Genomic DNA, 14,658 nt, shown 5'->3' on the forward strand with positions numbered 1-14,658 from the left:
GAGGGCCGAGTCATATATGCCAATCGACTCAGCTCGACGATTTGGGACAATGTCTGTATGTGTGCGTGTGTGGCTATGTGTGTGTGTATGTAACGGACAAACTCTCATTCGTATTTCTCAGTAATGGCTGAACCGATCTTATCCAAACCAATTTTAAATGAAAGGTCTATCACCCAGACAGAACGCTATTAAATGGGTTTTGATTCTGATGTTTAATTTGTAGGATATAAATGTTTGAAAGTGTAAAAATGGTGTTTTTTGCAGTTTTTTAAAGATTATCTGCCAAAATTGAAGATAGTTAAACACTGTACAGATACTCCGCACCCACCCTCCGTGAATTTCATCAGCCTGTTAAGAATGATTCTTTCCAGGAGTTTTTCGAGTATATCCAGCAAACACCAACTTTTGTACCTTCCACATTTCGAGGAAGTTGTCTTCATCTAGACACTTCTGCAGCATCATCCTGAATATGTCCGGGTATGCCACTATCGCAACTTTCTGCCCCACGTTTGATATTCCATCAGGACCGGGGGCTTTCTTTGATTTCAGTCGCTTCGACACTTCTGCAACCTCATCGTTAGCCACTTGCCGATCGTCCGTGTTCGCGGAAAGAGACCTTCCACGATTATATTCAGCTTACCCTGGCTCATTTTGGCTGGCGTCGACGGGCCCTTCAATTTGGCAATCATGACTCGCGTCACCACAGGGATTCTTGTCTAATTCTCGGTACAGCTCCTTGTGATAATCTGACTTGCTAAGCTTCATCTTCCGTCTTAAAGCGGTCCGAGCTTCCCGAAACGCTACCTTGCACTCCTCTTTATCTGGCTGTGATACTGCTCTCTGAGCCCGCCATCTAGCTCTAAGACAAGCAGTGCGTCTCATTCCACCATTACGCTGGTCGCGGTCTATTGCGTGGTTCCAGTTTTCGCGGCATAGTGGTGTCACAAGCCGTCACAATCCTTCTTGTTGGATCAGCAGCAGCCACGTTCTCAATCCCGCCGTGTGGCCGAAATACCTCAGCGAAAAGCACTTTTTTTTAAGGTTTCCACTTTCGCTCGCCAGTCATCCTTCTACGTGCTGAAGCAGGGTTCCGTTGACCGATACGATAGGGTAATTTTGGGAGAGATGCCGCACATTTCTAAAAATTGATCCTGCATCAAAGTAAACCATTCCATATGTTGACGAATGTCAATCAGGAATAAGGGGAGTTTCCGAGTGTTAAATCCGTATATTGGACGCGATTAAAACTTCCTGTGTAAGTGTCACAATAAGTACAAAATGCAGCAACTAATGATTTGATAACTTACGTTTAGTACCCCTACTCCTTTGTATCCTGCTTCCTCCGTAATCCTTTTTCTATTTTAACCTCCTAATCCTTTTTCTATTTTCAACCTCCTCCGAGCTTTGTTCTGGAACACGCTTTACCGTTCTTACACTCGCTTAGTTTTAGGTTAGGCTAAGGAACAATGATTAAGGTTAAGTTCACGCTTTGTAATTCATTTTAGGATTAATTCTTACCTGTAACTAGCCTTAAGTATAGTTATAAGCCACTTAGTATAAGAATTAAGCATTTAAGTTTAGTTTAACTAGATTTAAGAATTAATTTTAATAACGCCTTCGCACCTCGCATGAAAATCTTGTCGCTTTTCTACTTCAAATTCCTGGTTGACGTTTCTCGCTGACCGAGAGCTGGTGTGTGGTATTTCACATACTCCACATGATGCACGGTTAATAGAAATGGTGAGATGCGCCGACCGAGGGGTCGTGACACTCCCCCCGGGTACAACAGATCTCTGGTTTACTGTTCATCGCGTCGAACATCTAGAACGGCGAGCCTTGTCGCCGGTCGCTCGTAGATCCCGGATTGTGTCTGTACAGCAGCTGACCTTACCTGTCCGTCTTTGCCCGTTTTAACCGAAATGATCCGTCCCTTGGGCCAACAGTTCCGTGGAAGCCCTGGATCGACGACGACTACGATGTCGTTCACCTCAATCGGCTTGACTTCGCTGAACCACTTCGAGCGCTTGGTTAACTCCGGCAGATAGTCTCGCACCCAGCGCCGCCAAAAGATGTTTGCTTCGACTTGTGACGTACACCATGCTCGCCGCAGAACTACCGAATCATCGTTGAGGATACTGTAGGGTTTGAGTCCACTCGATGAACCAACGAGAACATGGTTCGGTGTCAGGACTGGAGCTTCCGGGTCTTCTACTGGAACGTACGTTAGCGGACGTGAGTTGACGATGTTCTCAACTTCCATCAACATGTTGCGGAGTGTCTCGTCGGTTGGATGGCGTCCTGGTTTCAATGCCATGAGATTCTTCTTCACCGACTGAATAAGCCTTTCCCAGGCTCCACCCATATTGGGAGATGCTGGAGGAAGGAATGATCATTCAGTGTTTGGACTGACGATTTCTCGGACGACGTGCTCCTGGTTCATCTCCTTCAGTGCAGCTTGAAGTTCTACGCTTGCCTTCCCAAGCTCTTTATTTGAAGCAATGAAGTTAGTCCCGTGATCACTATAGATCTTTATTGGTACGCCTCTCCTTGCCATAAAGTTTCTCAACGCCATTATACATGAATTCGCATCGAGGGAATGTGCGATTTCTATGTGTACCGCCCGTATAGTTAAGCACGTTATAAGCACACCCCAACGCTTTTCAGTTCGACGCCCAACAACTACTAACATTGGGCCAAAGTAGTCAATGCCAATGTATGAGAATGGTCTTGTGAATGCCGCCAACCTAGCCACAGGAAGATCACCCATTGGGGGAGGACGAGGAACAGCCCTTTGGTTTTTGCACACCTGACACTTGCTTCTAACTTGTTGAAACAATCGCCTAACCTTTGGAATCCGGAAGATCTGCCTTAACTCGTTCACGACGGTGGTGTGGTTCTGGTGGTGGTGACGCTCGTGATAGTCTTGTACGATCAGCCCTGTGATGTGATGGTCCTTCGGAAGGATAATCGGATTCTTAGCATCCATGGAAGCGTACTCACATGCACTGATTCTGCCGTGCATTCGTAGTATGTGTTGCTCGTCCAGGAACGGATTGAGTGTGTAGATCGAACTTGATTTGGGTAGCACCTTGTTGTCCACTTTAGCCCTTAGAACGCCCATTTCATCCGGAAATCCTTCTGTTTGAGCCAGTCGGTACAGATAGTTGGCGGCCTGCTTCAATTCTTCGCCCGTGAGAGATCCTTTGCTGCCTTCTGCTTCTTCCGTTGTGCTGCGAAGCCGTTGTGCTGCTCTTAATGTTGTGGCTGTGGCGCGAAGCAACCGCTCCCATTGAGAGTAGTCTTGAACGGTGATGATTGGTTCGGGTTCAACTCGATGATGAAACAGGTTTGCACGTAGTTCTTCCTCGGTATGCTCATCTTCGTATGGATTTGATGGCCAGCTATCGCTGCGCTCCCACAAGCATTTTGGACCTTTGAACCATCTGCTGTCCTCGGTGAGATCGGGAAACCCCTGCCATTTTGTAGCATCGTCAGCAACCTTCTCTTTCGAGCACTTGTATCTCCAGTCAGTAATGCCCGTGGTTTCCAAGACTTCACTGACACGGAAGGCAACGAATTGCGAATATCTGCGATGGTCTGACCGGATCCAGCATAAGACGTCCCTCGAGTCACTCCAAAAGAACCGCTGGTGAACGTTGAACGACAGCGACCTTGTAATTCTGTCAGCTAGCCTAACTCCAACGACTGCGGCCTGTAATTCCAGCTTTGGAACGGAAACAAACTTTATGGGAGCTACTCGTGTCTTCGCACCTACTATCGCACACTCCACAGTACTGCCTTGTTCGAAACGTAGGTAGACGACCGCTGCGAAACCCGACAGGCTAGCGTCGACGAACGTGTGTAGCTGGATGTTCGTTTGCGGGCCCAACCGCATTGCCGACCGGTAACAGCGAGGTATGCTGATAGTCTGTACCTTGGGTAGAATCTCCAGCCATTTCTCCCACTTTTCGTTAAGACGTTCTGGTATCACCTCATCCCAGCCTATTCCGGATCGCCATACTTCCTGGAACAGAACTTTTAGGTAGATCATCACGTTGGATATCAATCCCAGTGGATCGAAAACAACCATGAGTGTTCTAAGCACCTCTCGCTTAGTAGGTGTGCGATTCCCATCAAGCAAATCCCGGTCGTGCTTCGCTGAAAGTTTGTAAATAAATGAATCTGAAGCCGTACACCACCACATTCCTAAAATCTTCTCGGTCGTCAGCTCTGCCCCGATATTTAGACTGATTTCGTCCTTGTTATTGTCCTTCAGGGCTTTCACAACTGCAGGGGAGTTAGAAATCCAGTTTCGCATGTCGAATCCAGCCTGGGCGTGCACGAATTTCACATCCATTGCTAACTGGATCGCCTCCTGTTCAGATTCGACGCTCACCAGCATATCGTCCACGTAGTACTGTTTCATAATGGCTTGCGCGGCCACTGGATACTGTCCTTCGAACTTGCTTGCGTTGAGATTTTTGACACCCTGAGGCAGTGCTGATCCTTCTTGGACATTGCCATTTGCAAGTACATCTCCTTCACATCACCACTAAGTCCTACGCGGAACTCTCGGAACCGGAAAAGCACGTAGTCCAGAGGCGTCAGTAAATCGGCCCTGTCAGCAGCATCGAGTTCAGCGATACACCATTTGTTTTGCAGCCGCGTCCCACACAATTCTCACCTTCCCAGGTTTATTCGGGTTGAACACTGGAAACAACGGGAGATACCACACTCGTTCTTGTGGAACTTGCAGCTCTTCGTCCGACAGCTTTCTGATGTACCCCTTTTAACGATAATCTTCGATCTTCGCCCGCAATACTTGGGCCAACTCCGGCTGTTTCTTCATTCTGGCCTCTAGGCAGTGGAAGCGTCGTAGAGCTACAGGTTTGCTGTTGGGTAGTCGGAATTCATCGAACTTCCATAACAGGCTAACTTCATATCGCCCACTCTCTGTCTTTGACGCTGACTGCATAAGCTGCTGCGCACGCTGGTCTACCACGGAATAAAGTTGCTTCTCCGGTCTGTAAATTCCCAGTCCATCCAGAGAAAAGTATTCACGTACGGCTTGTTGCAACATACCATCGGATCGTTCGCTGCATGGACATGTCTGAACGCTATGGCTATGATGACCCACAACAGCCTCTCCGGTGTTCGAACCTCCGTGAACAATCCATCCGAGTCGCGTTTTCGTTGCGATCGGCTCGTACATCTTGCCTTCCCTTCCCTTCAGTGGGAATGTCAGGTTGGCATTATCGATTCCGATCAAGATCCGAGGCTGTACATTTATGTACGATTCGATGGGGATTCCTCGTAGATGGGGATATTCTTTGCACATCAACTCCGTGTCTAGCGTTTGATGAAACAAATCCAAGCTAGCAACAGTATGTGCTCCTGCAAGGCGATACTTCTTCTGAACCTCTCCCGTTCCAGAAACTTCGAGGTCCAACCTCATTGAGTCACTTTCCATCCGCCGCTTGTTACCTGTCCATTTAAGGCATAACGGTTCCGGCGTTCCTTGTAGCTTCAGCTCTTGCACTAGCGATGCGTCCACTAGAGTTAGTGAGGACCCATCGTCGAGAAATGCGAAAGTTTTGATGGATTTAACCGGGCCATGGATGACGATCGGAGCAACTCTGAACAGTCCCTTGTTCGTGGCCTTATGATGAGCGTTGCATTCGCGTACAGATGTGTCTTGTGCCACCGTGGCGGAATGCGAATCCCTACTACCGGAACGCAGCGCTCCTTCACGTTGATTGTTGTGGAGCAGTTGGTGATGTTTGAAAGTGCAACCGTTTGTGCCGCAAACTTGCTTTGACTTACACGGTCCCTTATGTTTCCGTAGGCACTTCCGGCATAACCCGAACTCTTTCACAGTTGCCCATTTAGAGTTGTATCCAAGCTCAGTGAACCGCTGGCATTTCTCCACATTAGGACAACTTCCCTTACAAACCAGGCACTCCTTAGAGTTAGCCTGAAATCGATTCGAATTGGATTGATGATTCGTCTTGCCCGTCGTACCGCCGCATGTCTCCCCACTGTGAGCATTAAGGAACGCTGAGTTTTTCTTGTTACTTTAGGGCGCTCTAGCCCCGCTACCATGCAAATTTGCGATCGGACACACAATTTCTGCTAGCTCATACAACCATTTTGCGAATATTGAAAGATGGAATTGTGGTAGGTTACGGCGATATTTGGCCCACTCCACCTTGAACCCTGAAGGTAGCTTATCTACAAGCTCATGTAAAAGAGCAACGTTGTACGAATACTCTTCCAGCTCGCAAGCTTCGATCGTTGCGCAAAGGTTCTGCACTGCAAGGGAAAACTCGATGAGTGTTTCTAATCTGCCCGCTTTCGGCGCTGGCGTTGACTGGATCTTGGATATCAAATTCTGCACGATGATCTCGGGATTCCCGTACAACATCCTCAATGTGGACAGGATACTAACAACATTAGCCGGATGCATCAAGCGGCACTTCACTGCTTCATACGCCTTCCCTCTCAAGCACTTCTGCAACCGCATTAGGTTCTCCTTTGCGGTATAGCCGCACATGTTGGTCGTTGTCGTAAACGTGGAGTAGAACAACGGCCATTCTTCCGGCGAGCCGCTGAATACTGGGAGTTCTCGTGACACGGCTTGTCGAGCAGCGACTTGGCTATGTGTTAGGTTGCTGCCGTTTTCATAACCTGAGGGCATCTGTCTCGGAGTAGAGCGTAACATAGGAACAAATTTGCTTCCACCGCGGTCGATTGATGGTTGACATTCGTTCGTCTGATCCCGGGATTCTCAGTCGGGTACAGACCAGTTTTCTTCACTCGGTCCTGGATCTGCATCTGTCCGACCGACGTCCACACATTTGTTAGTTGTGGAACAACCACTGACTGGGATACCGGTAGCTGACGTTGGTTCTGCGAAACTGGAACTTCTGCAGGAGCCTCGTCGTTAAGCCATTCCGCTACTCGTTCATCTGACAGTCCTTCATCAGCATCCACAATCGAATCCTCCTCGTTGACTATCTCCTTCATCAGCTGGTTGCGGGTGTGAATATACTCGCGTTTGCTTGCTTCTTCCGCTTCCTGTAGTTTCCGTTCGTCGTCCAACATTTGCAGTTGCAACTTCAACTGTCTCTGTTTGGTGGACCTTCTGGAACTGACTTCGGAATACTGGCTCATGTTATCCTCCAAAACTTGTTTCTTGGTCTTCGGAGGAAATCGTGGATGCAGTTGCTCCGGCAGCTCTTTAGGTTGTCCTCCTATTGGAATGGTAGTTGGTTGCACATCACTAGACACAACTGGATAGGGCACTGACGGAATGGGCTGAATGAAACTGGATGGCACTGTGTAACAACGGTCGTAGTAGTTCACTCCCAACGACGAAATACTCGGATTTAACAGACGATATGATTGTATCAGTGGCATTGGTGGCAAAGAAGTATTTAATTGCATTGGCGCATTGGGTGGCATCATATAATAAGACTGCGCGTATGAACAGGGTGGCATTAGCGAATGGGGTGGCATTAGTGCATTAAACATGTATGGAGAAACTAGTGTATTGGCATATATATCATAGAGGACGTGACAAACGTGCTTGTCACGTTAATAGAGCACGTACTCGTAATTTTGGGAACCAGTGTTCCAGTTGTTACAATGGTTGCAAGTGTACTTACGGGCGGTACCGTTGGGGGAGTTGGTTTCGTAGATTTCTTGTTCTTCGCATGCTGCTTCCCATAGCAGTCCGATGAGAGCCAATCTTGATTCTCTACAGCTTGACTTACCCCCACGCAGTCGAAATGGAACCAGTCGTCGCATTTGTCACACTGGATTATCCGTGAGTTATCGCTTCCATCGCATACCTTGCAAACCCCTTGGTTTGATTCGTCAAAACTGGTTCTGCCTTCCGACATCGTTATCCCGGACGTGGATAACGAAGTTTCAAATTGTTGACGAATGTCAATCAGGAATAAGGGGAGTTTCCGAGTGTTAAATCCGTATATTGGACGCGATTAAAACTTCCTGTGTAAGTGCACAATAAGTACAAAATGCAGCAACTAATGATTTGGTAACTTACGTTTAGTACCCCTACTCCTTTGTAATCCTGCTTCCTCCGTAATCCTTTTTCTATTTCAACCTCCTAATCCTTTTTCTATTTTCAACCTCCTCCGAGCTTTGTTCTGGAACACGCTTTACCGTTCTTACACTCGCTTAGTTTTAGGTTAGGCTAAGGAACAATGATTAAGGTTAAGTTCACGCTTTGTAATTCATTTTAGGATTAATTCTTACCTGTAACTAGCCTTAAGTATAGTTATAAGCCACTTAGTATAAAAATTTAGCATTTAAGATTAGTTTAACTAGATTTAAGAATTAATTTTAATAACGCCTTCGCACCTCGCATGAAAATCTTGTCGCTTTTCTACTTCAAATTCCTGGTTGACGTTTCTCGCTGACCGAGAGCTGGTGTGTGGTATTTCACATACTCCACATGATGCACGGTTAATGGAAATGGTGAGATGCGCCGATCGAGGGGTCGTGACACCATAATTGATTAAATCATTTTTATCTATTGCGACAAGTTTCTAAAATACTGTGAAATGGTTTTTGAGATGAAAAAAATCATTCAAAAATTCAGCGCATTGTTCATCTATATGCTTGTACGAGCGATATACATATCTATGTGTTGGTAGCAGTTCTTTAAAAGCACTGTTTCTCCTAATGAATTTATACAACTTAGGTTTGTTCTTGAAAGATTCATTTTGAAAAAGCATCTTTTCGTTCAAATTTTCGCTTTTATCTCAATATTGACATCACTACAAATCAATGCGTTCACGAAAATTAGTGCCTGAAACTTTAAAGAATAAACCGAAGTAACTAATACTTAGATACATATTGCCCGTTTAAATATATAGATAAATAGACTGATAATCCTATATGTCATTGTGTTAGGTCCGTTAGTTTGTAGATATACCTTATTAAGAACCTATACCTGACGCAAATGATCATTTAATGACATTCCGAGGTGTAAAAAATACATTTTAGCTATGCATCCTCTTCCATTGAGTGCGGCATCTCATCCGCAATTTTGAGAGATGCCGCACGACGACATTTTCCTCTAAAAAAAGGTAAAAGGTCCCAGATATTGAACCGATACATGATTTACCAAAAAAAATCGAACAATTTAAAAAAAACGAAATCTTAATGTGGTGCTGAAAAATTTTCGGCACTCCGTGATGCAACTGAACGCACAAAATCAATAATAAAATTTTCGTGAGTAATTAATAAGCATTATTTTACATCTCGAGAGTTATAATTCTTCGAAAGACAAACTCACAATATCATATTACCGTATAAAAGTTACCCCTTATACGAGATATAGAGAGTGCGGCATCTCTCCTGACGCGGCATCTCTCCCGAAATTACCCTAACGAATCACCTGGTGGTCGCTATGCGTATACTACTCGCATACTCCCTAATCAATGTTTGCCGTCAGTGAAGGGCTACAGAATGTCACGTCGATGATAGACTTCCTCCCGTTTCTCCGAAATGTGCTAACGGAACCTTCATTGTACAATCGTACGTCTAACTTCGCTTCGCTTCCTGCAGGATATACCCTCTTCTGTTGGTTACTCTACTGCCCCACTCCCCAGCCCAGGCTTAGCCGACGCCAATGCTCGCTCAGCTACATCAGCCCACAGCGTTACCATGTCATACTCCTTCGCGGGTACAGTAGCACCTTTCGGATTCTGAGGACCATCTCCTTAGTGATATAGTTTCTCGCGTCCACAAGCTTGTGCAGCTCCTCCACCAAGCACTTCGCTGTCACTACTTTTGGCTTCTGTAGGGTATTGCTCACCCAGCTCTGCTCTGGCTGCTGGTGCGTTATTGCTGCTGTTGCAGCTGCAAATCTTGCTGCTGCTTCTCCTCCTCCTGCTTTTTTCTGAATAACTTCAGTTGCTACTGGTGGTGGTGACCTCACCAAACTACCTATGATAAACGGATTCGCTGCGTCTAATCCATATGTGCGGGTTTCTTACTATTTCTCTATTTTGTCGGGTCCCAACTCATGGCCCCTATCTCCACTCATTGCACGTAGTCGCTTCTTGTGATCGCATGGTTCTCTTTGTAAGCAGGGAAACCATTCTAGGGTTGACACTATCCTTCATGAGGAGTAGTGTTCTGAGCCGGATTGCATAGCATAGCATAGAAAAACGACCGCACTCATCATGGGTGGCTGATACAGTGACATTTTTTATTACAATGGTATAGTTCACTGCATACCTGGCCATGTCCTTACGATCGCCAATGTTAGTTGAATACCTACTTAAGAAGATGTGGGAAACCCACGCAATCTCCATAGGCATTACGGATGTTAGAATTTGTTAGTAGGGAAGGAAAATGGGATGTGGGTTTGGAGTGATTTATATAATATTCAACTAAATGGATAGTAAAAATTAATTATAAATTAGATTGATCTCACCAAATTCACTTGGCTGGTCTGTAACAGGTGCAGGCTTCCGGAACCACCGTTATAGCACCTTTTTCCGAGCATTCCACTTAGATGGGATACCGCAACAATAATAAATCTCAGATGAAGTTGACGAAGAAGGCATCCATGATGATCCGGGTGGCTGGTCTGACTGCAAACCACTAACAGACCAATACCGATGCTGACGTTTTCACTATGCTTAATATGTTAGTATGGTGCAAAACACAGCAGATGCAAATGTGCAAGAATATAGCACAGTTTTCAGTCGAGAATTGCAGTACCAAAAACGTTTTTTGCGAAAAATCGTGGCATATTAAGAAATTGCGTCCACCGCCAAAGCCTTCTTCTGAGTATAGGAGGGCATTTTTCTGTTTACTGGATACCAGATTCGGCCCACAGATCACTTTATTTTTCACGCACAAAGGATTTACAAAACGCGTAGCATCCCCCGTCTACGAGACAACCTGTCACGTCTTCCGAATGATCCGCGTTGAAATTAAATTTTATTTAGATATTGTTAATCGGCAAGACTAATTTTGCACAATCTTTTCTCGACACAAATGAAGCAAATACACCAGAATAAAAGGAAAATTGAAAAAATATGTGTCGTACGAAATCGTCGCTGAAAAAATTGACGGGAACGAAAAAATATCGCCTACGCCTACTGTGATCAGAATCGGGAGCAGTGTTCAGAGCCGGATCGGTGTAACATCGGGAATGGTCAACATCTATTGGCGACAAGTTTTGAACATACCCGGAGACTTGCCAGGGTTTCTACGGGACGGAGGTTTAACTTTACCCACTCGCCATTTCAAGTCGCTGTCATCTTTCCTTACTCAAAGAATATAACAGCACGCCTGTCAGCCCAAAGTCTCCTTCCAATTCGTGATTCATGTCCTGTCCGTTGATGTTCGCCATGGCGCCAGCATGCCATAATCAGGATGTTACTGGCGCCGATCCTGATGTGCCAGTTGGAACTCCGGTTGAATTAGGGTGCTTTTGTTGCTAAGATCTTTGATTACTAAAATCCTAGGATCTTAGCAGAAGCGACACAGGCTCGCTTCGTCGGAGTTGCTTTCGAAATTATGTTTTTTTAGAGGTTTAATAGATGCTGCCCAAACCCAACCATATCCTAGCAAGATTCCCCAACTCGTAGTAGGTGCAAGGCGGGGAGATCGTTAAGCTCCTGTCCCTGCTGCCCCATTGTCAGTGTGTGTGTTTGTTTGTAGTAAAGTTAAAACTACAAGGGGCAGCCCTATGGGGTTGCACGAACTGTAGACGTAGGACTATACTACTTAATGTAAAATATTTATTTTCTTAGTACTTAGTGTGTGAGAAAAAACACCCGGACCGGTGAAGAAAAATAAAATTTTAGACAATATAAACACATCTCATTTATAGACCAAGCTTTCTAATTGCTCTCAAACAGATCCTAAAAGTTCAAACACCCATGGATAACCCCAATTTTTTGTAGATGTGTTTCGATGCCACAGGATTGTATAAAATGGTTAATATTACGTCATGAAAATTCAATTCTTCCGTGACAATTTTTTTTGCCTGCAAAATGCCCTGTGTGTATGCAAAGCTCATGATTTGTTGGGATATTTGCATTGATCGGAAAATGCTTTCCAACGCTGCGCATTGCATACATACAGGACATTTTGCAGGTCACCATAAGCTGTTCATTTTACCACCGCCACATGTTCATTTTACCCACTCGCTATAAACATGTCTTATTTTTGGACTTGTTTAGAAATCAAGAATCATGTTTGAAAAAATGTGTTTATGACGAATTATTTTTACCAGATATGTACAAAACATGTCTAACAAGAAACATATAAGGTGATTGTAATATCTCATTCACTTATTAGTTAGAAAATAATGACTTTGCTTAACGTGTTCATTTTACCGCCAGTTCCCCTACCTACCAACACATTCTCCCCAAACATTGAACCCAAGCGCACAATGCAAAATGAGTCAACGCTGCTGATGATGATGGGTAGAGCGAAAGAGACAACTAGTACCACCACGACACTATTAGCGCATTTCACCAAAATTCCACGCGGCCTTTCCCGATTGAAAGGAACGGCCGCGCTTAGCCCATCTGTCATAATATCGTGATTTTGCATAGCGAAGGGCTGAATGATAACACATTTTGTTCCAAAAAACAGCCCTGCGTTTTGCAACACTTTGTGCAGGTTGATTATACCAGTTGCAAGTGGGGCCAAATTCACCAAGTTCCGTAAAATTCCTCTTAAATTTCAGAATTGATAAAATTGCTTAGATGAGCTAAACTAATTAATCAAATCCTGTTTTAAAAACTGTCCTTGCGTTTAAATTAAAATGGGAAGCTTATTACTACCACTACATTACTTAATTTCAAGCGCAAATAACAAATACATGTGCTGGTTAAACCAAAAATTTACTGGCAACATTACAGCGGCATTTAGGAAGCAGTTGGAGCGGTCGTCTGTTGGACGACACAGGGTAGCGTCCCTCCACAGCCAGTGTAACAGACTTCTAGCTACACTGGCTGTAAAAAACACAGCGCAGTGATCTGCTTCGCCAGCCGTTCAACAGGGAACTGAGCCAAGTCCGTTCTTTAAATAGTCGATGATGACGTCATTCATAGAAGCGTTGCGCACTAGGTACACCAATCCGTCGTACAGGGCTTGGGAAGCGCTATCTTCTGTGTGTTAATGCGTGATATTTTGACAAGGTTGTATATTATTTAATTTTTAATGCTATGATATCAAAAATCTTTGGGTTTATCTATTGGAATCTATTCTTAGAAGTATTTCGGGGCGATTTGTGCAAAAAATTTGAAAATTTATCGTGAGATGGCTGAATTATATGCGTTTAAAATTGGATCACTTTTCGTTACATACCATTTTTGTAGAATTTGCAGAGTGCACCCCCATATCGAAAACAAAGACATAGTCCTACGTCAAAAAGTTTCAAAAGCCTGGCCTATAATGTATTGGCACTATGTGGAACGCACGACTCACTTTCGTGCCTAACACTCATTATTTTTTTTACGTCCTACTTTCTTACGGAACTACATCAGAGTATTACTTTGTGGGGACTTGATACGCTTTCGTCTCACATCTTTCTTTTGCTCACGAGTTTTCCGCAGCGCAGTTATCACGAAGCCTCACTTGATCCATGAAATGGCTCAGTTCTGCTGCAGTGGCTAGAGTCATTTAATTCTCGACACTTCTTTTGCTTTCCGTATCCATCAATAACATCGCCATTTAGCTCTCTTTTCAGTAAGCCGTTTAGCTGCTGATTCCATGAGCCGTTTAGCTCCTGTTTGCGTGAGTCATTCAGCTGGGAGCCTTGCATCCCGATCTACTCGGATAGTCCCAGGTGGTGAACTTACCTATTATACGGCGGAATTTCTCTCAATACCGATGTCTGTTTCGTGAACCAATTAGATCCCATTTTTTCACGATATAGTCGGATAGTGGCGGTGCATCTACCCTATTGTGAATTGCCCGGTGGCAGATTTCGCCCTACACCGATGTTCGTTTCCGTGAGCCATTTAGCTTCCTGCTTCGTCTCGATCTGCTCGAACTAGTCCCCGGCGATGGACCAAGCCTACTCAACGACCCAGCCAGTAGGTGCCGAGGTCTGTCAGGCGGTTCCGGGTGGAGCGAAGCTTCCAGGTCATTGGCGCCCCAACCAGCCACTGCTAGTTGTTCGACGTGATCTACTCGAGCTGACATTTCTTTGGACTGAGTAAACTAATTTCTTTGATTGTTAAGTGTTTATTTCACCAATTAGGGAACTAATCCACAGGGCATTAAATGTGCATGGGGAATATGCAAGGGCTTGTATGAGTGGAATGATGATGAATGAATCTAGTGCGGTCAAGAGCTATAGGCTTTCTAGCAGTCGATTCAAGCTGCTTGTGACTGTACATACCTCACAAAATTCACGTCAATTTTTTAAGGAGCGAAGCAATGGTTTTGTTACCGATTTATACATATTTTATACTTCATTCCGATAGGCACATTACTACGAAAGGAACAGGTATTTTCACAGCTTGACCTTAATTTTACCAGCTGTCCTACACCAATCTTCTCCAAATAAACAAACAAAACAAAAATGATAAGCCGAGCGAATTCCGTGACTGATAGTACGTACTGGAACGCCTTCTCTCTACTACACAAGTA

General features: G+C 44.8%; 2 protein-coding genes across 2 annotated transcripts; both read right to left on the reverse strand.

Annotated features, from left to right (window-relative positions):
• Positions 1-2,389: 2,389 nt before the first annotated feature.
• On the reverse strand, positions 2,390-4,426 carry LOC131679418 (uncharacterized). Its single transcript, XM_058960149.1, has one exon. It carries the CDS (start codon positions 4,424-4,426, stop codon positions 2,390-2,392), a length of 2,037 nt encoding a protein of 678 aa, XP_058816132.1.
• A 363-nt stretch (positions 4,427-4,789) lies between these two features.
• Positions 4,790-7,904, reverse strand: LOC131679419 (uncharacterized). Its single transcript, XM_058960150.1, has 4 exons — positions 7,668-7,904; positions 6,742-7,476; positions 6,204-6,697; positions 4,790-6,038 (listed from the first exon to the last, which is right to left on the reverse strand). Exons 1-4 carry the CDS (start codon positions 7,902-7,904, stop codon positions 4,790-4,792), a joined length of 2,715 nt encoding a protein of 904 aa, XP_058816133.1.
• Between the last annotated feature and the right edge of the window lie 6,754 nt (positions 7,905-14,658).

Source organism: Topomyia yanbarensis, chromosome 2 (assembly GCF_030247195.1).
Source record: "Topomyia yanbarensis strain Yona2022 chromosome 2, ASM3024719v1, whole genome shotgun sequence".
NCBI lineage: Eukaryota > Metazoa > Arthropoda > Insecta > Diptera > Culicidae > Topomyia > Topomyia yanbarensis.

Bases quoted from the DNA above. Each gene is read 5' to 3' on its own strand.
- LOC131679418 (XM_058960149.1), bottom strand. From the start codon at position 4,426: ATGAAACAGTACTACGTGGACGATATGCTGGTGAGCGTCGAATCTGAA.
- LOC131679419 (XM_058960150.1), bottom strand. From the start codon at position 7,904: ATGTCGGAAGGCAGAACCAGTTTTGACGAATCAAACCAAGGGGTTTGC. The intron at 7,477-7,667 runs GTAAGTACACTT...TCATACGCGCAG, and splicing joins CTCCCCCAACGGTACCGCCC to TCTTATTATATGATGCCACC. The intron at 6,039-6,203 runs GTGGGCCAAATA...TAATGCTCACAG, and splicing joins CCTTCAGGGTTCAAGGTGGA to TGGGGAGACATGCGGCGGTA.